The sequence below is a fragment of the Capricornis sumatraensis genome, chromosome 2 (genome assembly GCF_032405125.1).
Source record: "Capricornis sumatraensis isolate serow.1 chromosome 2, serow.2, whole genome shotgun sequence".
NCBI classification, from domain to species: Eukaryota; Metazoa; Chordata; class Mammalia; order Artiodactyla; family Bovidae; genus Capricornis; species Capricornis sumatraensis.
In genome coordinates, this window is record NC_091070.1 from 201,329,443 (window position 1) to 201,353,640 (window position 24,198).

Genomic DNA, 24,198 nt, shown 5'->3' on the forward strand with positions numbered 1-24,198 from the left:
AACTTCTGAGGCTGTTGTCCTGTCAAAGAATTTCTGGAGATTGAAGAGTTAAGTAGATTTTTGTGTTTTCTATTGGAATTTCCACTTGGTGAAGTAGAAATAATATCCTGAAATGATACTCTGAAAGTCCATAAAATGATGACAGTTGTGCATGGCATGTCCCTGTTGTATATGATCTGAAATGAATTTTTTTTAAACTAGTAAGTAATGAGGTCTTTGGTACTTTGTAACTTTTCTACAGCCTCATTCATAATTGCCCAGTGGGAAACACATATCTAAGTGAATAATTGAGCTTCTTTTGGTTAAGACAAAATATTTTCTGTCATTTTGTTAGTCTCTCATTTTGATTCTCATTTTGATACTACTGAGACTCCTTTTGGAGACTGAAAACATAGTTAATTTTCTTGCAGGTGAAGTGTTGAGTTTTTTAAACCTGTGGAGTGTGCATTGAAATTATAAAATAATATTTTTACATGTAAAATAGATTGAGTTCTACAGTGGATGAATGTTTTAGAAGTAGACTTTGCTCTGTGTATATAGGTAATGGTGTAAGTGGTGTGGCTCAGGTTTTTTGTATCTGACTTGATTGTAAATGATTATAAGGAACTTTGGGTTGCATTACTCAATATTAGGTCCAGAAGATCCACTGCCTTCTTTCTATATTTAATATGCAATAATATTTTCTGTATAGATATACATTTTATGGTGCTTGGGAGAGATTTTGAAGATGTGGGTTTAGTGTCCTATAAAGACAGTTTTATAGTTCATTAAATGTTACATAAGCCTTGTGAATGAATCTTTTCTCCGCACAATTAAAACTCCACGAAAGAGACTTTCCGGTTAGTGTCCTAAGGCTCAGAAGCATTGGCCGTGAGGAACCAGCCTAATACATTTTCCCCATTTTTCTCTAAGGTATTTTTTTTAAGACATCATGATTTTTTCCTTTTTTTTTAAAGTAAACTTTTTATTTTGTATTGGAGTATAGCCAATTAACAATGTTGTGATAGTTTGAGGTGGAGAGCAAAGTAAGAAGTCATGATTTCTTGAGGTATAACCATGTATTTTCTAGCCAGCTTAATATGAAACAGTTTTGGTCTTCAAAGGAATAAATCCATCTTTGTTAACGGATGTGAAACCCTTATGTAATCAGAGTTTATAGAAAAACATCCCTTACCATGTCTGTTTTATCTGAATTGGCAGTAAAACATCTCAGCATGCTCTGCATGTGGAGACTTTGACCTCATATATAGCTGCTGTCCTTGAGTCTTTTGTTCTATTTTATTTTCTAGGTGCGCCACCGAGCTTCCGGCCAGGTGATGGCTCTTAAGATGAACACGTTGAGCAGTAACCGGGCAAACATGCTGAAAGAAGTGCAGCTCATGAATAGACTTTCCCATCCCAACATCCTTAGGTAATGGCTTTTCCTTCCTTCCAGAGATCAGTGAGAAAGCTAAAACATTATTGGAGACTTGTTAGAATAGTAGTAATATCTGAAAAGAGGGATTCCAGGTTTCATACTGAAGCTGTCTTGCTGGAATTTAGCTGTGCTGTAGGTCTTTTTCTACCTATTGAAACAATTTTCTGGTAATTAACTGAATTTAATAAGGCAACTTTGGGGACTTCCCTTGGTAGAGCCAGAAAGCTTTCTTGGAGGAGGTTGACTCAAATTGGAACGTGAAGTTTAATAGGATTTTAGAAGATAGGGAAGGAACTCAGAAAGGAACAAAATTGTTGTTGTTCAGTCGCTAAATTGTGTCTGACTCTTTGTGACCCCATGGACTGCAGCACACCAGGCTTCCCTGTCCTTCACTATCTCCTGGAGTTTGCTCAAACTCATGTCCATTGAGTTGGTGATGCCATCCAATCATCTCATCCTCTGTCTTCCCCTTCTTCTGCCTTCAATCTTTCCCAGCATCAGGGTCTTTTCCAGTGAGTTGGCTCTTTGCATCAGGTGGCCAGAGTATTGGAGCTTCAGCTTCAGCATGAGTCCTTCCATGAATATTCAGGGTTGATTTCCTTTAAGTCACTGGTTTGAGTTCCTGGCTGTCCAAGGAACTTTCACGAGTCTTCTAGAAACTCAGAAAGGAACAAAATAATAACAAATAAAGCATAAAGGTAAAAGTACAAAGCTTTTTAAGGAGTCAGTGAATTAAAAGCCCATTTGGCTCTGGAGTATGCAGAAGAGGAGAAAACTAATGCTCCTACTGAAACCCTTAAGAAAAAATGAAGGAATTTTGAGGACTTCACTGGTGGACAGTGGCTAAGACTCCTCGCTCCCTATGCAGGGGGCCTGGGCTTGATCTCTAGTTAGGGAATTAGATCCTGCATGCCACAACTAAAGATTCTATATTCTACAAGTAAAAGATCCCACATGCCGCAACAAAGATGGAAGATTGTGTGTGCTGCCACTATGACTGGCACAAAATAAATAAAATTAGAAAACAAATATATGTTTGAAATGGGAAGGAATTTTGCAGAGCTGAATATCAAGTGCCTATGAAAGAAATTTGCCCAAAAGATCCTTCAAAAGGTAAGGAATGAAGCTTATCTGTAAAGAAGCTAAGTGCTCTCACAAAGACTATAGGCAGATGTACAGAACTGAGATTCTGATGGCTAGAATGGCAAGAAAAGCTGGCAGCTTCTATGCACCTGCAGAGCCCAAACTGGCATTTGTCGTCAGGATCAGAGGCATCGGTGTTGTTCAGTTCACAGATCTGAAAGATGATGCAACCTCTTCACCTTTGTCAAGTCTTCAATGGCACCTTCGTTAAGATCAACTATGCTCCATTTAACATGCCAAGGACCATGGAACCATATATTGCGTGGGGGTAACCGAACCTGCAGTCAGTAGATGAATTGATCTGCAGATGTGGTTATGACAAAATCAACAAGAAGCAAATTTCCCTGACAGATAACACATGGATTGCCTGATGTCTTGGTAAATATAGCATTATCTACATGGAGGATCTGATTTATAAGACCCATACTGTTGGAAAATTCTTCAAAGAAGGAAACAACTTCCTTTGGCCATTCAAATTCTCTTCTCCATGAGGTGGAATGAAGAAAAAGACCACCCATTTTATTGAAGGTAGAGATGCTGGCCACAGGGAAGACTAGATCAACAGCTTGTTGTTCAAAGGATGAACTAAGATATCTACTATGATTATTTTTGTGATCTGGTCAGGAAGTAAATAGAGCAATTTATTGGACTGAAAGAACATTTTGTTAATAATAAAAGCAATGAGAAAACCATTTATTGAAGTCTTCCTTGTATGCTGGATGTTTTGCCTGTTTAAAGATTTAATTTTCACAATTTTTCTCCATTGAAGAAACTGAGGCCAAGAGATTATGTGTTGTCTGAGGTCTGTAACTTTGAGGTAGGACACTTTCTACCATGTTTCTCCTAGAAGAACTTTTTCTGTCATGTCTCTCTTAAAGGATTTGACAGGATAGCATTGGTAGATAAATGTGGAAAGGTAGAGCTGGGCCATTCTATGCAGAAATATTTTGCCCAAAGCCAAGAAGATTTTATTTTATGTTTTATGTGTTGAATTCTGAACAGGGATTAGATGACAGAGGGTAACTAATGGCAAATTCAAAATGGTTTAATGATGGGGAGACTGGTGGCCAAGAGATCAGTTAGGGGACATCTACAGTGTTTGAGATGGTTGAGTCTTTTTTTTTTTTTTTCTACTATTTAATGTATAGTATACAGTATATAGTATGTGTTGTTTAGTTGCTAAATTGTGTTCAACTCTTTGCAGCCCCATGGATTGTAGCCCATCAGGCTCCTCTGTCCATGGAATTTCCCAGGCAGGAATACTGGAGTGTGTTGCCATTTCCTCGAGATGGTTGAGTCTTGATTTGATGTTCAAATCAAGGAATTTTTAAGCTGATTATATTTTCATCTTGTTTAAAAAATAGTGTTTTATTATTATTGATACATCATCACTGTGGATCATTGAGAAAATAGTATTCTCAAAAACAGGAAAATAAAAAATGGTCCTTAATCTCAGCATCTGGGCATCAAGCTCGTATTAACATTTGATATATATTCTGCCAGTCTTCTTTATTCATCACTTCTGTTTTTATTGTCTTCACTATGAACTTGACTGGTAATTGCATGGGAAGATTAACTCTAAACAAATTTTATTTCCTGACAGCAAAGTTTAAAGATGTAGTTGTTATATAAAGAAGTAGAATACTATAGTGTACTGATTAAAAATAGAGGCTCTGGATTCCAGATCAAGCTGCCTGAATTCAAATCCTGGATCTTTGGAAAGTTATTTAACCTCTGACATCCTTAGTTTTCCCATCTATAATGAGGATAATGACCTTAAATCCCTCATAGAGTTGTTATTGAGGATCAATTTAATCCATATAAAGCACCTTGGAATAGTACTTGGTTTTTGTTATGTGTCCAGTAAATGTTAGCTATTATTAGTTTCTTTTCCTCTGGCTAGTTCTTTAAATGGCTCACTGCATCCCATCTGTCTTTTATCATTCATTCACTCACCAAACATTTGTTGAGGGTTTACTGCTGTTTCTAATACATTCAAGAGTTTTCTGCTAGAGTGATGCTATTGAATAGAATAGAACTTTCTAAAATGATGGAATGTTCTTTATCTGTGCTGTTCAATAGCTTCATGTGGTGATGAGCATTGAAATGTGGCTAGCACAAAGAAGGAACTAAATTTTTATTTGATTTTATTTAAATTGCCACAGGAAGCTTAGCAGCTACTATATTGGACAATCCTGGGCTTTCAGTCTATGTACATCTTTGCTCTTGTTGAATACCATTCCTATTCTGATGTCTCCTTGGTCTGCTTTCTCAGCCTATCTTTTTTTTGCCTCGTTGTTCAGGAATGACACACCCTTCCCTTTTAACTTACAAAAAATCACATTCTTTGCTGTGAGCTAAGTTTTCTAACATATAAAATGTAATGTTAGTTCTATCTTGATCTTCACAATAAGCCAACAAATGAGATAATATATATAAAGTCTATAGATCTGTTATAATCCACAGTAAGCATATAATACATGAAAATTATTATAATGATTATTAACCATGGTGGGTTTGCATTTTGATGGTGACATTTTTTGTCCTGCATAACCCGTCTGTCTCAAGTATAGTGCAGTTAAAAGCCTGGAAGTGGATTACTTTTTAAAAGAAATTCTAGTTGTTTTTATCTTTCATGTTTTCATGCCTTTACTCTCATTGTATATTTTGAATACAATAGAAGGAAATTATCCTATCAAGGGGGCCTAGAGCAAGCAGAGTCCTCTTGGCTTTTGTTAACCAGAGGAGTCCCATAGCAGTAGAAGCATTTATTATCAGTCCCTAGGACTGATGTTGAAGCTGAAACTCCAGTACTCTGGGCCACTTGATGCGAAGAGCTGACTCATTTGAAAAGACCCTGATGCTGGGAGGGATTGGGGGCAGGAGGAGAAGGGGATAACAGAGATGGCTGGATGGCATCACTGACTCGATGGACATGAGTTTGAGTGAACTCCAGGAGTTGGTGATGGACAGGGAGGCCTGGTGTGCTGCACTCCTTGGGGTCGCAAAGAGTTGGACACGACTGAGCAACTGAACTGAACTGAACTGAGGATGCATAACTGTGTTCCAGTCTCAAATTCTTAGAATTTTTATTTCCTTAATGCTTTTCTGTGTGGATCACAATAAACTGCGGAAAATTCTGAAAGAGATGGGAATACCAGACCACCTGACCTGCCTCTTGAGAAACCTATATGCAGGTCAGGAAGCAACAGTTAGAACTGGACATGGAACAACAAACTGGTTCCAAACAGGAAAAGGATACGTCAAGGCTGTATATTGTCACCCTGCTTCTTTAACATATATGCAGAGTACATCATGAGAAACACTGGGCTGGAGGAAGCATAAGCTGGAATCAAGATTGCCGGGAGAAATACAGTAACCTCAGATATGCAGATGACATCACCCTTATGGCAGAAAGTGAAGAAGAACTAAAGAGCCTCTTGATGAAAGTGAAAGAGAAGAGGGAAAAAGTTGGCTTAAAGCTCAACATTCAGAAAACTAATATCATGGCATTCAGTCCCATCACTTCCTGGCAAATAGATGGGTAAACAGTGGAAACAGTGGCTAACTTTATTTTGGGGGGCTCCAAAATCACTGCAGATGGTGATTGCAGTCATGAAATTAAAAGATGCTTACTCCTTGGAAGGGAAGTTATGACCAACCTAGACAGCATATTAAAAAACAGAGACATTACTTTGTCAACAAAGGTCCTTATAGTTAAGGTTTTTCCAGTAGTCATGTATGGATGTGAGAGTTGGACTATGAAGAAAGCTGCGTTCCAAAGAATTGATGCTTTTGAAGTGTGGTGTTGGAGAAGACTCTTGAGAGTCCCTTGGACTGCAAGGAGATCCAGCCAGTCCATCCTAAAGGAGATCAGACCTGGGTATTCGTTGGTAGGACTGATTTTGAAGCTGCAACTCTAATACTTTGGCCACCTGATGTGAAGAGCTGACTCATTTGAAAAGACCCTGACGCTGGGAACGATTGAGGGCAGGAGGAGAAGGGGACAACAGAGGATGAGATGGTTGGATGGCATCAGCAACTCAATGGACATGGTTTTGGGTGGACTCCGGCAGTTGGTGATGGACAGGGAGGCCTGGTGTGCTGCGATTCATGGGGTCACAAAGAGTCGGACACGACTGTACGACTGAACTGAACTGAATGCTTTTTTTTTGTTTGTTTGCTGAAGCAAGGAATACAACTTTATTGGAAAGCTAGGCATCCTAGAAGATGGCAGGCTAGTGCCCCCGCGTATCATCTTATCTGGGTCTGAATGCCAGTTTCTTTTATAGACAGAGAAGAGTAGGAGGTGAGGAAAGTGAAACTGATGCCGCTCAGTCGTGTCTGACTCTTTGCGACCCTATGGACTGGAGCCTACCAGGCTCCTCTGTCCATGGGATTTTCCATACTGGAGTGGGCTGCCATTTCCTTCTCTATGAATGCTTTTCTAGTTGTCTTAGAAATTTACTGTTCATACTTAATATTTTTTGTGATTCAAATTTTTTGTTCCTATTTGTTAGTATGGCTCTTAGCCTGTTTTCAAGCTGTTAGTATAGGTTAGTTTGTTTTTAGAGGTACAAAAGCTGAGACAGAAATATGCACCAAAGTTTTCCTTCAAGATGGGATTTAAATTGGGAAGAATCCATCTCTTGGAACCCTAGGATTTTCACCAACTTGCTTAACCCTCAGGGGCTTAACCTCAGGAGGGAGGTGGCTGAGCAGATGAGCCTTTCAGTTTCCATCTCTGCTTCATCCAGCCAGAGAAGCTGTTTTATACTGGACTTCCATCTAAGAGTTTTGCAGGAAAGATCTCCTACTTAAAAACAAAGAAAAAGTTGAAAATTGCTACATTAGTGATTTTGAGGGTGTACTTGGGGAAAAAAAGGCTATCTGCATGTGCTGCCAGATGGTGGGCATCTGATCCTCTGGGCATGAATTGGTCCTCTGCTGGCACAGCTATTCTGTGCCCAGCATGAGTGAATGAGCTGAACCTTCGCAGTTTTATTTCTCTCTGTTTCTTGACCCCAGCCTCCCTATTTCCTCTTTTCTTTTTATCTTTCTCCCTCCTAAGATTTCTAGTTGGAAGGAAGAGAGTGGCCCTGGTGAGACACAGAGGCAAGTAGATGTGTATATTTTGTTTGTGTGTATGTATTTTTTTAATACATGGATACGGTTAAGATTGTTTTATCATCAGTTGCTCTAACTTATCGGTTGAAAAAAAGAACAATAAAATGCTTTGTTGAGGGCAGGGACCGATAGTTTGGACCTCTTGTGAATAAGGTTGTTTATGCCAGGAAGTCTTATGCTCAAAGATCTGTAATCCAATTCTGTGCCCCGCTCACTTCCACTCCCCAATGGCCTTTTTGAGGACCTGTACCAAGATTTGTTCTCATACCTCTTTGTTATTCTTCACGCCATGAGAAATTTAATATTTCTTTTAGACTCCTTGTTGACAGTCTCATGTTTACTTCTTTTTAGGCCACATTCTCAGTTTATTTTCCTATCTACCTATTTTTATTCAGAATCCATATTCAACAATATGATTGCCATTTTGTTAAAATGAAGAATATGCTTTCAAATCACCAAATATTTATTTAGAACTACTCAGTCCAGCCCCATGCTAGGTAATACCATGGTGAATAGATGAAAAGTAGAGGGCTGTTATCTCCCAGATGGTCACCTTAGGAAGCAAACTGTATGCCTAGGAAACAGACTAATATCTGCTAATGCTATGAGGATGTGTCAGAGTATTTTCCCAACCTCATTATTAAGATAGCAGTCTTTCCAGTTACCCATTATGAAAATCCCAAACTCATCTCTAGTTATTCCTTTTATTCCTTGCTTTTAATCAGAAACTAAGCTCTTGATTTTAAACTTTCAAAGACTTTAGCATCTTCTTCTTCCCCTATGCATCTGTCAGTTCAATCCTCTTCACTTTTGCCTTGAATGAATTGCCCTCCTTTTTACTTTTCCTGATACATAGCTCTAACCGTATAGCTTATACAAAGACCTGGCTCATTGGGAAAGACCCTGATTCTGGGAAAGCAAAAGGAGAAGAGAAGGGAAGGCAAAAGGAGGAGAGAGCAGCAGAGGATGAGTGCGTTAGATAGAATCATTGACTCAATGGACATGAATTTGAGCAAACTCCAGGAGATAGTGAAGAACAAGGAAGCCTGGTGTGCTGCAATTCGTGGGGTTACAAAGAGTTGGATACAATTTAGCGACTGAACATTTCTTAAAAACTTTTTGCGGCTCCAATTTATTTCAGAATTGAATCAGAAATTCTTTAGACAGACAGCTAATGTCTGCTCTGTTTTTCTAGCCTTATCTTCAGCTAGTCTTATGCACATTCTTATGCACTCTGTGATTTCCTAATTGTGTTCTCTTGGACAAGTTATTTGACCTCTGGGCTTTGGTTTCCCCTAATATTGTTTTCTCTTCTCTGTACTAAGCTAGAAAGTCTGATAACGTATGAATTGAGTCTGAGTTCTAATTTCATATAACCAGAAAGTTTTTGTTTAAAATAAATGTGGAATAAGCTTCAGTACTATTTATGTCATTGTCTGTGGATAGTGAAGTAGTGTAACCCCAGAGAAAAGGTGATTTTTAACAAATTTATTGAGATATAATTGACATACAATGTAAGATGATTGTTAATATAAACAATGGGTACCAATTATTGAGCACCTGTTTTGGGCCACTGTTGATCATATTTCCTATCCCACTCACATGTTTTACTTTCTAGATGTCTCCCATTCTCAGCAAATGGAATTACCATTCATCTGTTACTTATGCCAAAACCCTAGGTGTCATCTTTAATATTTTTCCTTTATACCCTACTTCAAACCTTCAAGTAGTTTAGCATTATTTAAAAAATATTCCCTGAGTCTGATTACCACTTATTATCTTCATAGCCACCATCCTACTTCAACACTCTTAGTTGATCTCCCAGATCCCCTCTTGCTTCATGGTAGCCAGTTTGAACTTGAAGAAGGTAAGTCAGATCATACCATCCTCCTCTGCTGAATTTCCTTCTATGACTTCTTGTCACTCTTCAAATGAAGTCTAAACTCAGGGCTTTGATATTGAGATGTGTGCATAAAAGACCTTAAATGAGTTGACCTATCTGCTTCTCTGACCTTATTTTCTTCTTCTTTTTTTTAAATGTAGACCATTTTTAAGGTCTTTATTGAATTTGTTACAATATTGCTTCTGTTTTATGTTTTTTGGCTATGAGGTTATGTTTTTTTGGCCACGAGGCATGTGGGATCTTAGCTCCCCGACCAGGGGTTGAACCTGCACCCCTTGCATTGGAAGGCAAAGTCTTAACCACTGGACCGCTAGGGAAGTCCCTGGCCTTATTTCTGATCACTCTTTCCTAGCTTACACCATCCTAACCACCCTCACTGGCCTTTTTGTTTCTCAGATACACCAACGTCTTTCATACTTCAGGGTCTTTGTACTTTCTTTTCCCTTTTCCTATAATGTCTTTGTTCCAGAATCATTTAGCATGCTTCTTCTGAGATATCCCATCCTCAAAGAGACTTTTGTTGACTAGCCTGTCTAAAATAGCCATCCAGTATCACTCTTTACCCCCTCATTATTATGCTTTGTCTACATCATTCTTATCATCTTTGAAAATATCTTGTTTATTTGTTTACTTATTGTTTATAGCCTTCAGATAGCGTGAGTTCCCTGAAGGTAGTGTCTATAGAGGTAGATGCTAGATAGAAGCAAGCCAGTTTGCATCACAGAAACCTACAAAACCTACAGTTCACCTCTGGAACTGAAGGTGGATGTCAGGCTTGGGCTGAAAACAGGAGGACTATTAAGTCTTTTCAGGGGTAACTGGGCCTAAAAATCACCATCTCCATTCATTGCAATTGATCAGTTAAGTCTCACCTACCTCAACAAGAGGTGAATTTTTATTTTTGGAAAAAAATTGAACCATACATGCTTCATACTAGGTAAGCATCTAGTATGACAGCTGATGGAGAAGGAATGTTATCCTAAGAAGAGGGAAATGAAGGGACTGTCTATGTACTGAATGGTGAGGCTCTTGAGACTTCTAGTCCTCTTCTATCCTTTGATTCTTAAGCAGGTAGGAATTATCCCCATCCCACCCTCATCTGCCAGGAAACTGGTAGATTTGGAGAAATTGAAGAGCCCCAAGTAAAAGAAGAAAACATTGAAGTATAACCAGCAAAAAAACTAATGATTATCTTCTAAATATACTTCTTCTAGGAGAGGTTTGAGAAGGAGCTGCATCTATGAAATAATAATATACTGTAAAATAGGAGTAATTAACCATAAAGATTCTTGAAAATTTTAAAATATGATTATATGTTTATATATAGTTTTATATGATTCTTTGTTTATGGTTTTACATATTTGATTGGCCTGCCAAGGAGATAAAGAGGAAATCATCCATTAATGGTAAAAAACCGAAGACGGAAAATAAGAGAGAAAAGAATTAAAAAGTAAAGGATTAATCTAGGAAGTCTGTTTTTGACTAATACAAGAACATTTTCTGCAACCAAGGGGCATAAACTTCCAAAGTGAAAGGGCCTCCTAAGTGCCCAGCACAATGAATGACAAAAAGGCCCATCCCAGAGCATATAGTTGTGAAATTTTAGAATATGGGTAATAAAAATAAGATTCTAAGTACTTTGACAGCATAGGGATGGAGAGAATCAGAGGCCATATAAAGGACTGAAAATTCAAATGGTATCAGACTTCTCAAAACCAGCTCTGGGGGCTTCCCTGGTGGTCCAGTGGTTAAGAATCCTCCTTCCAAAGCAAGGGTCACAGGTTTGATTCCCCAGTCTGGTAAGATCCCACATGCTTTGGAGCAGCTAAGCCCATGGGCCACAACTGCTGAGCCCATATACTGCAACTGCTGAAGCCCTTGCACCTAGAGCCTGTGCTGCTCAACAAGAGAAGATGAGCAGCCTGCACACTGCAATGAAGAGTAGCCCTCACTTGTGGGAAACTAGAGAAAGTCCGCATGAAGCAACGAAGACTCACAGCCAAAAAATAAATAAATAAATCTAAAAAAAAAAAAAAAAAAACCAAAACCCAGCTCTGGAAGCTCTACGAGTAGAACAATGCTTTCTGAGAGAAAATTATTTCTTAGAATTCTTTATCCAGTCAAACTACCAGTCAGGCAGGAGAGTAAAGACATTTTCGGACATGCACGGTTTTGAAAATGTTACCTCTCGTGAGCTGTTTCTTATGAAGCTGCTGGACTATGACCCCCATCAAAAGTAAGGGGGCAAACAAAACAACACATAAAAATAAAAAGACATAAGATCTGGAAAGAAGAGTGATAGCAAGTCCCAGGGTGACTGCTGAGCAATAGTCTAGAGAAAAGCAGTTTAAACTGGAGTGGCAGGATCAAGAACTTCAGGAGAGATATTGGGGAGTGGAGTTTGAGGAAAGAATTTATAGATTCCCAGATGTGTTTGACAGGATGGACATTCATGTTCAGAAAAATTTTGCAGTTCTATCGGAGGATTTGGGGAAGAATTGAGGTCAGTCAGTTCAGTCGCTCAGTCATGTCCGACACTTTGCGACCCAATGGATTGCAGCACACCAGGCATCCCTGTCCATCACCAACTTCCAGAGATTACCCAAATACATGTCCATTGAGTCGGTGATGCCATCCAACCATCTCATCCTCTGTCATCCCCTTCTCCTCCTGCCCTCAATCTTTCCCAGCATCAGGGTCTTTTCAAATGAGTCAGCTCTTCGCATCAGGTGGCCAAAGTATTGGAGTTTCATCTTCAACATCAGTCCTTCGAATGAACACCCAGGACTGATCTCCTTTAGAATGGACTGGTTGGATCTCCTTGCAGTCCAAGGGACACTCAAGAGTCTTCTCCAATACCTCAGTTCAAAAGAAACAATTCTTTGGCACTCAGCTTTCTTCACAGTCCAACTCTCACATCCATACATGACAACTGGAAAAACCATAGCCTTGATTAGACGAACCTTTGTTGGCAAAGCAATGTCTCTGCTTTTCAATATGCTATCTAGGTTGATCATAACTTTCCTTCCAAGGAGTAAGTGTCTTTTAATTTCATGGCTGCAATCACCATCTGCAGTGATTTTGGAGCCCCCAAAATAAAGTCTGCCACTGTTTCCACTGTTTCCCCATCTATTTCCCATGAAGTGATGGGACCAGATGCCATATTAGTTTTCTGAATGTTGAGCTTTAAGCCAGCTTTTCCCCTCTCCTCTTTCACTTTCATCAAGAGGCTCTTTAGTTCTTCACTTTCTGCCATAAGGATGGTGTCATCTGCATATCTGAGGTTATTGATATTTGTCCCGGCAATCTTGATTCCAGCTTGTGCTTCCTCCAGCCCAGCATTTCTCATGATGTCCTCTGCATAGAAGTTAAAGAAGCAGGGTGACAATATACAGCCTTGACGTACTACTTTTCCCATTAGGAACCAGTCTGTTGTTCCATGTCCAGTTCTAACTGTTGCTTCCTGACCTGCATATAGATTTCTCAAGAGGCAGGTCAGGTGGTCTGGTATTCCCATCTCTTTCAGAATTTTCCACAGTTTATTGTGATCCACACAGTCAAAGGCTTTGGCATAATCAATAACGCAGAAATAGATGTTTTTCTGGAACTCTCTTGCTTTTTCGATGATCCAGTGGATGTTGGCAATTTGATCTCTGGTTCCTCTGCCTTTTCTAAAACCAGCTTGAACATCTGGAAGTTCGTGGTTCACGTGTTGCTGAAGCCTGGCTTGGAGAATTTTGAGCATTACTTTACTAGTGTGTTTGATGAGTGCAATTGTGTGGTAGTTTGAGCATTCTTTGGCATTGCATTGCCTTTCTTTGGATTGGAATGAAAACTGACCTTTTCCAGTCCTGTGGCCACTGCTGAGTTTTCCAAATTTGCTGGCATATTGAGTGCAGCACCTTCACAGCATCATCTTTCAGGATTTGAAAGAGCTCAACTGGAATTCCATTACCTCCACTAGCTTTGTTCGTAGTGATGCTTTCTAAGGCCCACTTGACTTCACATTCCAGGATGTCTGGCTCTAGGTGAGTGATCACACCATCGTGATTATCTGGGTCATGAAGATCTTTTTTGTAGAGTTCTCCTGTGTATTTTTGCCACCTCTTCTTAATATCTTCTGCTTCTGTTAGGTCCATACCATTTCTGTCCTTTATCGAGCCCATCTTTGCATGAAATGTTCCCTTGGTATGTCTAATTTTCTTGAAGAGATCTCTAGTCTTTCCCATTCTGTTGTTTTCCTCTCTTTCTTTGCATTGATTGCTGAGGAAGGCTTTCTCATCCCTCCTTGCTATTCTTTGGAACTCTGCATTCAGATGCTTATATCTTTCCTTTTCTCCTATGCTTTTCACTTTTCTTCTTTTCACAGCTACTTGTAGGGCCTCCTCAGACAGCCATTTTGCATTTTTGAATTTCTTTTCCATGGGGATGGTCTTGATCCCTATCTCCTGTACAATGTCGCGAACCTCTGTCCATAGTTCATCAGGCACTCTGTCTATCAGATTTAGTCCCTGAAATCTATTTCTCACTTCCACTGTAGTAGAAGATTAAGGGATTTGATTTAGGTCATACCTGAATGGTCTAGTGGTTTTCCCTACTTTCTTCAATTTAAGTCTGAATTAGGCAATAAGGAATTCATGATCTGAGCCACAGTCAGCTCCCAGTCTTGTTTTTGCTGACTGTATAGAGCTTCTCCATCTTTGGCTGTAAAGAATATAATCAATCTGATTTCAGTGTTGACCATCTGGTGATATCCATGTGTAGAGTCTTTTGTGTTGTTGGAAGAGGGTGTTTGCTATGACCAGTGCATTCTCTTGGGAAAACTCTATTAGCTTTTGCCCTGCTTCATTCCGTACTCCAAGGCCAAATTTGCCTGTTACTCCAGGTGTTTCTTGACTTCCTACTTTTGCATTCCAGTCCCCTATAATGAAAAGGACGTCTTTTGGGGGTGTTAGTTCTAGAAGGTCTTGTAGGTCTTCATAGAACTGTTCAACTTCAGCTTCTTCAGCGTTACTGGTTGGGGCATAGCCTTGGATTACCGTGATATTGAATGGTTTGCCTTGGAAACGATCAGAGATCATTCGTCGTTTTTGAGATTGCATCCAAGTACTGCATTTCAGACTCTTTTGTTGACCGTGATGGCTATTCCATTTCTTCTAAGGGATTCCTGCCCACAGTAGTCGATATAATGGTTATCTGAGGTAAATTCACCCATTCCAGTCCATTTTAGTTTGCTGGTTCCTAGAATGTCGACGTTCACTCTTGCCATCTCCTGTTTGACCACTTCCAATTTGCCTTGATTCATGGACCCGACATTCCAGGTTCCTATGCAATATTGCTCTTTTTACCATCGGACCTTGGTTCTGTCACTAGTCTCATCCACAACTGGGTATTGTTTTTGCTTTGGCTCCATCCCTTCATTCTTTCTGAAGTTATTTCTCCACTGGTCTCCAGTAGCATATTGGGCCCCTACTGACCCGGGGAGTTCCCCTTTCAGTATCCTATCATCTTGCCTTTTCATACTGTTCATGGGATCTCAAGGCAAGAATACTGAAATGGTTTGCCATTCCCTTCTCCAGTGGACCACATTCTGTCAGACCTCTCCACCATGACCCACCCATCTTGGGTGGTCCCACAGGGCATGGCTTAGCTTCATTGAGTTAGACAAGGCTGTGGTCTGTGTGATCAGATTGGCTAGTTTTCTATGATTATGGTTTCAGTGTGTCTGCCCTCTGATGCCCTCTGGCTGCACCTACTTGGGTTTCTCTTACTTTGGATGTGGGGCATGGCTGCACCAGCAAAGTGCTGCCGGTGCTCCTTACCTTGGATGAGGGGTATCTCCTCACGGCCACCCCTCCCGACCTTGAATGTGGAGTAGCTCCTCTCGGCCCTCCTGTGCCCGCCCAGCTGCCTCTCCCTGGATGTGGGGTTGCTCCTCTTGGAGCAAGTTGGGTAAACAAGTCTGGAATTTAGAGGAGAGGTTCAGGATGATTTTATCACTTAATAGTTAGGGGACCTTAGATAAGGTATATAACCTTCATAACCTCAGTTTTCTCATCTGTGAAGTAGAAAAGAATAGTATTACTACTGTACCAGGCTGGTGGTGCTCTTAAAAATTCAGCCTCTGTGCAGTGGTGCTGAATCAAATCTTGGAGACAGTTTTGGGAAAAAGGAATAGCTTTATTGCTTTGCCAGGCAAAGAGGGACACAGGAGGCTTATGCTCTAATAAAAGCTGTGTGTCCCAATCCAGGAGATTTGGTGAGATTTATAGCAATGGTTCAAGGACAGGGTTGCTGATAAGGATCAAGGTGTGTGCAGGGCTTGTCCTTCTTTTATCTGGCCTTAGGTGGTCTTCTCATGGTCTTCCTGAGATTAATCAAACTATGATCTCCTCTGGAATGAAGAATGCTAACATCTTCCACTTGTTGGAGATTTTAATTCTGTAGAAGGGCTCAAAGATACTATGTTTTATCTCTTGAGGAGGAACCAGGACCCTGCCCCCAAACTGCTCTTTGTTTCTCTCTCTCTCTTTTCTGGTTTAAAATAATTTTTTATTGCCCAGGATATTTTTTATTGTGTCTTCTTTTGTTTATTTTCTTTTTTAATAACTATAAATTCAAACTGGCCTTTGTCTTGAAAAACAACAAAGCTTTTATGTCACTTGCTAACCTGGTCTCATTTAAAAAGAAAGATGGAAATAATCTTGCAAGAGTAAAATTTCTATCACAAATGATAAAGGTCAACAACAGTAAACTTTGTTAAGAAATACCTAAGTGTTTTTTAGGTCAAAAAGAGAATGAGATTAGTTAAACTCAATGCCTCGAGTTTGAGTAAAATAATGGATTTGAGAATTACTGGAACTACTTGGATATATAAAAACAGGGTGTAGGTTGGGTCATGCCCGCAATGGTCTCAAGTTCAAATAAACTACTGACAATACACACTTCACAAGTCACACGCTTTCCCAGGGGCTCTTTTCCTTCAGTAGGTACTGGCAGTAATCGTGATGAGTCGTTTTCCAATGTAGGTGCCTACCTCCAAAGCCATAACGTGGCAAAGGAAGAGAGATGGAATGAATACCTTAAGAAATTGTGCGGAGAAAGAAAATCTCCCCTTTTTGCATGGACCCACTTTTCCTCATGCTTAAGGAAATGGAATATTTAGGGTGCCTGAGTGGGACTCCTCAGGCAAAATGTTTTCAGGTCTGCTAGACCAGCTGGACACCCAGTCTGCGATTTTCTTCAGTGCACCCACATCTCTCTCTTTGGCAGTTTCTTCTGACTGAGAGCTATGGTCCCTGCTGCTGTGTTTCCCATCAAACACGATCTCCCCCTCTTCTGGTGGGGAAGGGTTGTTGCAGTGCGAACTGTCTCTTGAACTACTCTGAATTCATGTTGTGCATCCAGAAGAATCTTCTCTATGTCTCCATTGTGGATAGAAGATGAGGAGGGTACCTGTTTTAGCCCCCTATTTTCCCCATTGTTATAACCATTGCCATTGCTGCTATTCCTGGGGAGCTGCGCCCAGGAACTGTTGAGGCTGGCTGGCAGAGGCAGAGACTGTTCACCTTCCACACAGTTGTTATTGTTGCGAGGGGGCAGCGGCTGTTGGGGCAGCTGGAAGAGCTGCAGCCGCCAAGAGGTTGGATAGCAACACTAGCCTTTGTTTCCTGACTGCTCCTTCCCTGTCTCAGCATCCCCTCCTTTCCCAGATTAGCAACTGTTAGAAAGGCTTGTGTGCCCAGGGTCCTGCTTGCTTTTATGGAGATGATTAAATGAAATAATGTCTACAAACAACTTATCACAATGCAAGGGACTAAATGTTAACTATTATATTTTTATTATTGTTGCTGTTATAATCATCTGAAGCATTATATATTGAGGCTGTATAGCATAAAGCTTAAGAGTTAAGGATTCAAACAACAATAAATAGATAACTTGTTAAGCAAAAAAAAAAAAAGATTAAGGATCTACTTCTGACTGCCATTTAATCAGTCTTCATGTCTGTAAAATGGAGAGAGTAATAGTACCTACTACATAATATCTTCATAAAGATTAAATGAGGTAAATCCTGTAAAATATTTAGAACAATGTCTGACACATAAGTGCTCAGTAAATGTTATCTACTATTATCATTATTTGTCTGTGAGCGCCTTAAAGAAGGATTTATTTATGTTTATTTCTATGGCCTCTCAGTTCAATTCAGTTGCTCAGTCGTATCTGACTCTTTGCGACCCCATGAATTGCAGCACACCAGGCCTCCCTGTCCATCACCAACTCCCGGAGTTCACTCAAACTCATGTCCATTGAGTCGGTGATGCCATCCAGCCATCTCCTCCTCTGTCGTCCCCTTCTCCTCCTGCCCCCAATCCCTCCCAGTATCCGAGTCTTTTCCAATGAGTCAGCTCTTCGCATGAGGTGGCCAAAGTATTGGAGTTTCAGCTTCCGCATCAGTCCTTCCAATGAACACCCAGGACTGATCTCCTTTAGGATGGACTGGTTGGATCTCCTTGCAGTCCAAGGGACTCTCAAGAGTCTTCTCCAACACCACAGTTCAAAAGCATCAATTCTTTGGTGCTCAGCTTTCTTCACAGTCCAACTCTCACATCCATACCTGACCAGTGGAAAAACCATAGCCTTGACTAGACGGATCTTACTTGATCCTTACTGCCTGGCACTGTGCTTATATATATGTGACAGGCAGTGAAAAAGAAAGTGTTCTGTTTATCAATGGAGAATACAAGTATTTGCACATAGTATTTCTTGATACATGCTTGTTGGATTGAATTGGGGAAGAAATAAATCATTGGGAGAGTATAGTTTCAAAAGTATGTTCACATAAATTGAAGTTTGTGTTTATATTTTGCTATTTTGGCGTGAGTTTATGAGTAATTGTAGGCTAAAAGATAATTTTGGGAAGGAGGAAGAAGCTTTTTCAGTGCTTGGGGAGACAATCTATATACTTGGGTTTGTGGATTTTAGTTCTCTTCTGAACTTCCTGGGTTTACAAACAGAAGCATGTTGGGGACATTTTGAAGTCACTGCCCATATATTTATTAATAGCTCTGCCTTTGGTGGGAGACTTGGTATTTTGCTGCTTGCATGGCTGTTTTGAGCAATCTGGTTTAAAATTTTCTATGAAATAAAATACAGAATGAATTCATTCTTAGTCTCATTTTATTTTCAATTGTTATTGAAGATAGAGGATATTTTTCTCTCAGAAATCTAGGATTTTATATTTATTATACTGGTATAATATTTATAAACAAGCAGATCTCATTTTAACTTTTTAGATATTTGTATTGTTTTACTAAGAAAAAGTAAAATTTGAACATGAACTTGATTCGTCCTTTTGTTATTATATGTAGTGCTATTGACATAATCTAGTGATGGCTGAGGCATATTTATTCTGCCTTTAGCAATCTTAAAATTGGACTATAAAAGCTATGGGCAGAAAAGAGAAAACCAGACTGAACCAGCTCTGCTCAGTGTCACCTGATGTGAGCTCTAGTGGTTAATGTCAGTTCAGCTGAGTTTTCCTTATGAGTTTTCATATCTAGGACCCAGTACAACCAGTGTTCCATGATGTAATACCTCTAAAACACGTTTGAACTCCAGCAAGCTTTAATTACCTAAGGATATTATTCCTTTTTTTATGGGTCTGGATTCATAGCTCTTTTGGGACTTAAGATTTGAGCCATTTCCGCCTCTTCTCCTTTTTGGTTATTGGTAATTTTTTCTAGTCCAAGAGAGTGTATTGGTATCTTTGCTTTATTTGGGAGTAAAATGCAAAGCAGTTCCTTTTAGTGCCACACATTACAGCTTAGTGGAATCTCATGGAGTATGTTCCAGGGCCTTGCCTTCCAAAATTATGTGAGGAAATAAGATAAAAATGTATTCAAACTTCTGGAAAACTTTGGTTTAAATCTAAGTAAGTTTCAAATGCAGACCTTTCAGGCCTCTTAATTGTTTTTACCAAACTTTGGAGTCAGACATTTTTCCAGAAAGACCAGTACAGGTCAGAAAAACTTTTATAATAAGAGTGCTATTTTTACTGCTCAAAGTTGGCAGTAGAAGGGCTTGTAAAGCAAACTAGTCAGATTTTCATTGGTTTGCAGATAGATAGTTCTTTTTTATGAATAAAAAATAAAATTATTCTTGATCTACTGGCCTTTTTCATACATACTGATTATCACAGAACAAAACATAGGCTTTTGAGCCAAATAGATCCAATTTCCAGTACCTTCTCTAGTCTTTGTCAAGTCACTTAAATACTCTGAATCTTATTTTCCTAGATGATAAAATAGGGGTAATTTCATATCAGGTAGTACCTATAAAACACCTAGCACAGTTTCCAGGTATATTGTAGGTGAGCAGTACAGAGTAATTTTCTTGACAGCTTTGATGCAGTGGCTGCATTTCTATTCCTAGGTCCTGTTATGCAGAATTGAAGAGGTCCCAGTCAAAATAGTAGTGTCAGTATTTTGTTTTGTTTTGTTTTTTAGAAGGATAGATGTGTTTTAGACTGTTACCATACCTCTCCCTTATTCTTTTATTTAGGTAATAAACTTTTGAGAAGGGATAACATTTGAACTTTAATGTTTAACTCTGAGCTTTATACATGACTGTGAGTTCAACAAATATTTGACCTACTAGATGTAAATGCCACTAAGGAAAATAACGTTATTATTTTCCTTATGCTTCTTTACAAAGAGTCAAAGCCCAAAGTCTATTTTAGATCTGTGAACATTATAACATAAAATAGCGACCCTTAGATTTTTCTGATAGTTTTCTAGGACCGCTGTAGCAAATTGCCACAAACCTAATGGCTTAAAATAACAGAAAATTATTATCTTACAGATCTTACTGGGCTAAATTCAAGGAGGGCTGTATTCCTTTCTGAAGGCTCTAGGGGAGAATCTATTCTCTTACTTTTTTCAACTTCTAGCGACTGTTTTGCATTCCTTGGCTTGTAGTCCCCTTCTATCGTCAAAGCCTGCAGTGACCCGTTGAGTCTTTTTCATATTATAGCCCTCTGATATTGACTTTTATGCCTCCCTGTTTCCACCTTTGAAGACCTTTTGTGGTTCCACTGCACCCACTTTGCTAATCCAGGATAATATCCCTAATTTAAAGTCAACTGATTAGCAGTGTCAATTCCACCTGCAGTTTTTAAAATTTATTCTACTTGCCATCTAACATAGTCACAGGTTCTAGGGATTAGGACATGAACATCTTTGGATATCTTCTGTCTACCGTAGAATCCCATTAGGAAAACATTTTTTAGCCCATCCCAGGTGCTACTATCAACTCATGTTAAATATTAGTAAACATTTCTCTTTTTTTGTATAAAAAAAGTAAAAATTTCAATTTTCTTCCCATACTTCAATGAATAATTTCTCTCATACCCCCAGTTTTGAAGACTGCTGGCTAATAGTAGAGTCTTGAAAGGTTCTGCCCTGCAATAAGAATTTTAACTTTTAATTGGACTCTAAATATTTACTGAACACTAATTATGAACAAGACAGTGTTTTGGGTATATATAGAGAAACAGAACTATAACATGTATTTAGTCCAGATGGGCTAACTTAAAATCTTATTGGCTTAAAAGCTGTTTCTTACTCATATTCTAATCCAGTGCATGTTGAGTGGAGGTTGAAGGGGGCTCCTTTTGACCTAGGACAGGGCCTCAGATTCCTCTATTGGATCCTGTGCATCTGCTGGCAGATGAAGGAAGCAAGCATGGAAGATGATGTTGAAGTTTTTAATGGGACAGGCCTGAAAATGATATAATCACTTCTATCCCTGTACCACTGGCCAGAACTCAGTGTTATGATCTTAACCATCTGGGAAATGTAGCCTACTTCAAGAGGAAAAGGGAAGTTAACAAGTAACCATCTCTTCCATACTCTTCCATCTCTGCCCTCAAGAATCCTCTAATTGAGTGGAAAAGATGGAGATAGCTAAAACATGTAGAAGGCAAGCCTGGTTAGTGTTACAGTAGAAGTTTAAATGGAGTAATTTGAGTGTATAGGGAAGAGAAAGATTAATTTTGATGAGAAAGATGGACTTATTCCAGCAACAGAATGGAAGTGGAAGGACATATTTAGGAGAAGCTGGTTATATAACTACAGTAAAACATAGAGAATGCAGATGGATGTAATAAAGAAAGAGAGGTTTGGGTCAGATCATTCAGACTGTTGAATAACATGCTAAGGAGTTTGGACTTATATCAGGAGCTCTGAGCTGCCACAATTATTTTGAGTAGCCAGTAGCTTCTTAAGTGAACAGGTTGTGTCTTACTCATTTTTATATCCTCTTTATAACTATACGGAGAGGTATTATAACATCATGGTTAAGAGCACAGACTTTGGGAATTCCCTGGTGGTCCAGGGGTTAGGACTCTATGCTTGTACTTCAGGGGCCCTGGATTCGATCCCTGGTAGGGGAAACTAAGATCCCTCAAGACACATGGTACACACCCGCCCCCTGCCCCCGGCCAAAAATACCCACAAAAACAACAAAACCACAGACTTTGGAACCCGCTGTTTAGATTTGACTCCTGACTCTGCCACTTATTAGCTGTGTGACTTTGGACAAGTTACTTAATTTCTCTGAGCCTCAGTTTCTTCATCAATGTGATCAGGTTAATGAAAGTATTACTTCTTTGGGTTATTATGAGGATTAAATGAATATAACATAAAGTGCTTAGAACAATGCCTAGATGGTAAGCACTCTTTGAGTTAGTTCTTATCATTGTTATGATTGTTACCGGTGCCTGGCACATAACTGGCACTCAGAAATATCAGAGTTGTGTTTTAAATTATCCAGCAAGTGTTTATATACTATCGTATGCCACTCAAGAGAATGCTTTAAGAAGCTTATGGTCTCCTAAGGGAAACATAAGGCATATTATAAAAGTTAAAGGTAGGAAATTATGATGATGTGGCAGTGTGGTGTAGATGGAGTGCCTTGGTAATTCAGAAGCATGCTAGTTCAGAAATACTTCTACTTAGAGCCAGATTTGTTTTGGGGAAAGGAAATGAGCTTTGGGGCAGAATATAACTCTGTGGAAATGAAGGGTGGGGCATTCTAAACATTGGAAACAGTCTGAGGAAAAAAGCTAAGTTATGGAAAAGTGTGGTTATGATACTTTATGGGGAATGGTAAATCATTCTACAGGAAAGACAGGAAATTTTCTTTCAAACTCTAGTTTACCAGTAGTATCAGAGTTGGGAGTTTCCTGTTATAGTCTTAGTAACTTTAGAGTAGTGATCTGCTACTGAAATTCAAAATTTCAGTTCCCCCCTGACTTATAGAATCAAAGTCTGCAGTTTATATAACTTCTGGGTGATCTGTTTCCATATTAAAATTTAGGAAGCACTGGTGTAAAAGACAATGCAAATGTGTGTGTAATATGAAATTAAAAATAACAAATTTGAGTAATCTGTCACTCACTCTCAAGCATATCCATTAAGAAAATGCCCTCTTTCTGAGCTAAATAATTTAAGCTTACATGATTTTGGGTGTTGGTAGTGGAGAATTAGAATCATTCATAATGTAATTTTTTTTAAGATCCTATCTCTTACCAAGAAAGATTTTCAGCTTCGGCTACAGTTTAGATTTTGATTAAAGTAGCAATAAAAATATCAGTGGAAACTTACTGTTGATATATTAAATGCCTTTTTAGGCGTAAATCACTTCCCTATTAAGGATGAGTAATATTTCCCTTTTAAAAGTATATGCTTTTTATAGCAACTCGAATGATTAGCTCTGCTCAAGCTCTTCTTCCAATAGAAAGCTAATGCCTGTTTCAGCTTGCCAGCTCTTTAATACCATTTTCGATGCGGTGGTGGTGGTGGTAGAAAGGAAATGAGGTTGAGAAGGTCTAGCAGAAAAGTTTCACGTAGAAGTAGAATTGTGCGACACCACTATGATGTGGTGATGAGAGTGGGGGGGTGGAGACTGTCATATGAAGCCATGCCTGCCTGAACATGTCCTCTGTGACATCTCTGTGGGTGGTGTGGTAATAGTGATGGTGGGTCTGAGGGCATGGGAAGCAAGGGTAAATCACCCTCAAACCAAGTACTTTCAGTTTCTAGACGACTCTTAACTTTAGAATGTAGCCATTGTTTTGCTAATAGAATCCTATTGCCTCCCTTCTATACAAATATTTGATGAAATAAAATAAATACCTCTTGGTTTTCTAGCCTTGTACCTGCCTCTAAATGTTCTTTCTTATAAAATGAGTTTACGTTGTGAAACTAATCTGGTGATTATTGCCTTTTCATTCAAGAAATACTTGTTTAGCATCTTATGTGCAAAGCACTGTATGTATATAGAAATAAACTAGATGAGTTCTGTACTCTTAAAAGCCTTCCTTATATTCCAATCTGGAGAAGTCAGAAAGGTTAAAAAGAAGAATAGCTAACATTCTCTAGTGCATATTATGTTCTAAGAGCTCAAGTTATTTTAATCATCACAATAACCATATAGATTAGATAATACCAACATTTCCATTTTGCATGTGGAAAAAACCTGAAATACAGAGCGGTCATCAGTAAGCAGAGCCAGGATTCAAATCCAAGCAGACTCCAGACCTTGGACC

At 39.2% G+C, this 24,198-nt stretch overlaps 1 protein-coding gene and 1 pseudogene across 1 annotated transcript in view; one reads left to right on the plus strand and one right to left on the minus strand.

The window, feature by feature from the left end:
* Positions 1-24,198, plus strand: part of TESK2 (testis associated actin remodelling kinase 2) — a 103,211-nt gene that overhangs the window by 31,861 nt on the left and 47,152 nt on the right. Inside the window, exon 2 of the mRNA XM_068965719.1 lies at positions 1,290-1,411. Coding sequence (XP_068821820.1) covers positions 1,290-1,411 — 122 coding nt within the window. The remainder of the gene's footprint in view (positions 1-1,289; positions 1,412-24,198) is intronic.
* Positions 16,573-18,202, minus strand: LOC138073608 (BCL2/adenovirus E1B 19 kDa protein-interacting protein 3-like pseudogene; annotated as a pseudogene).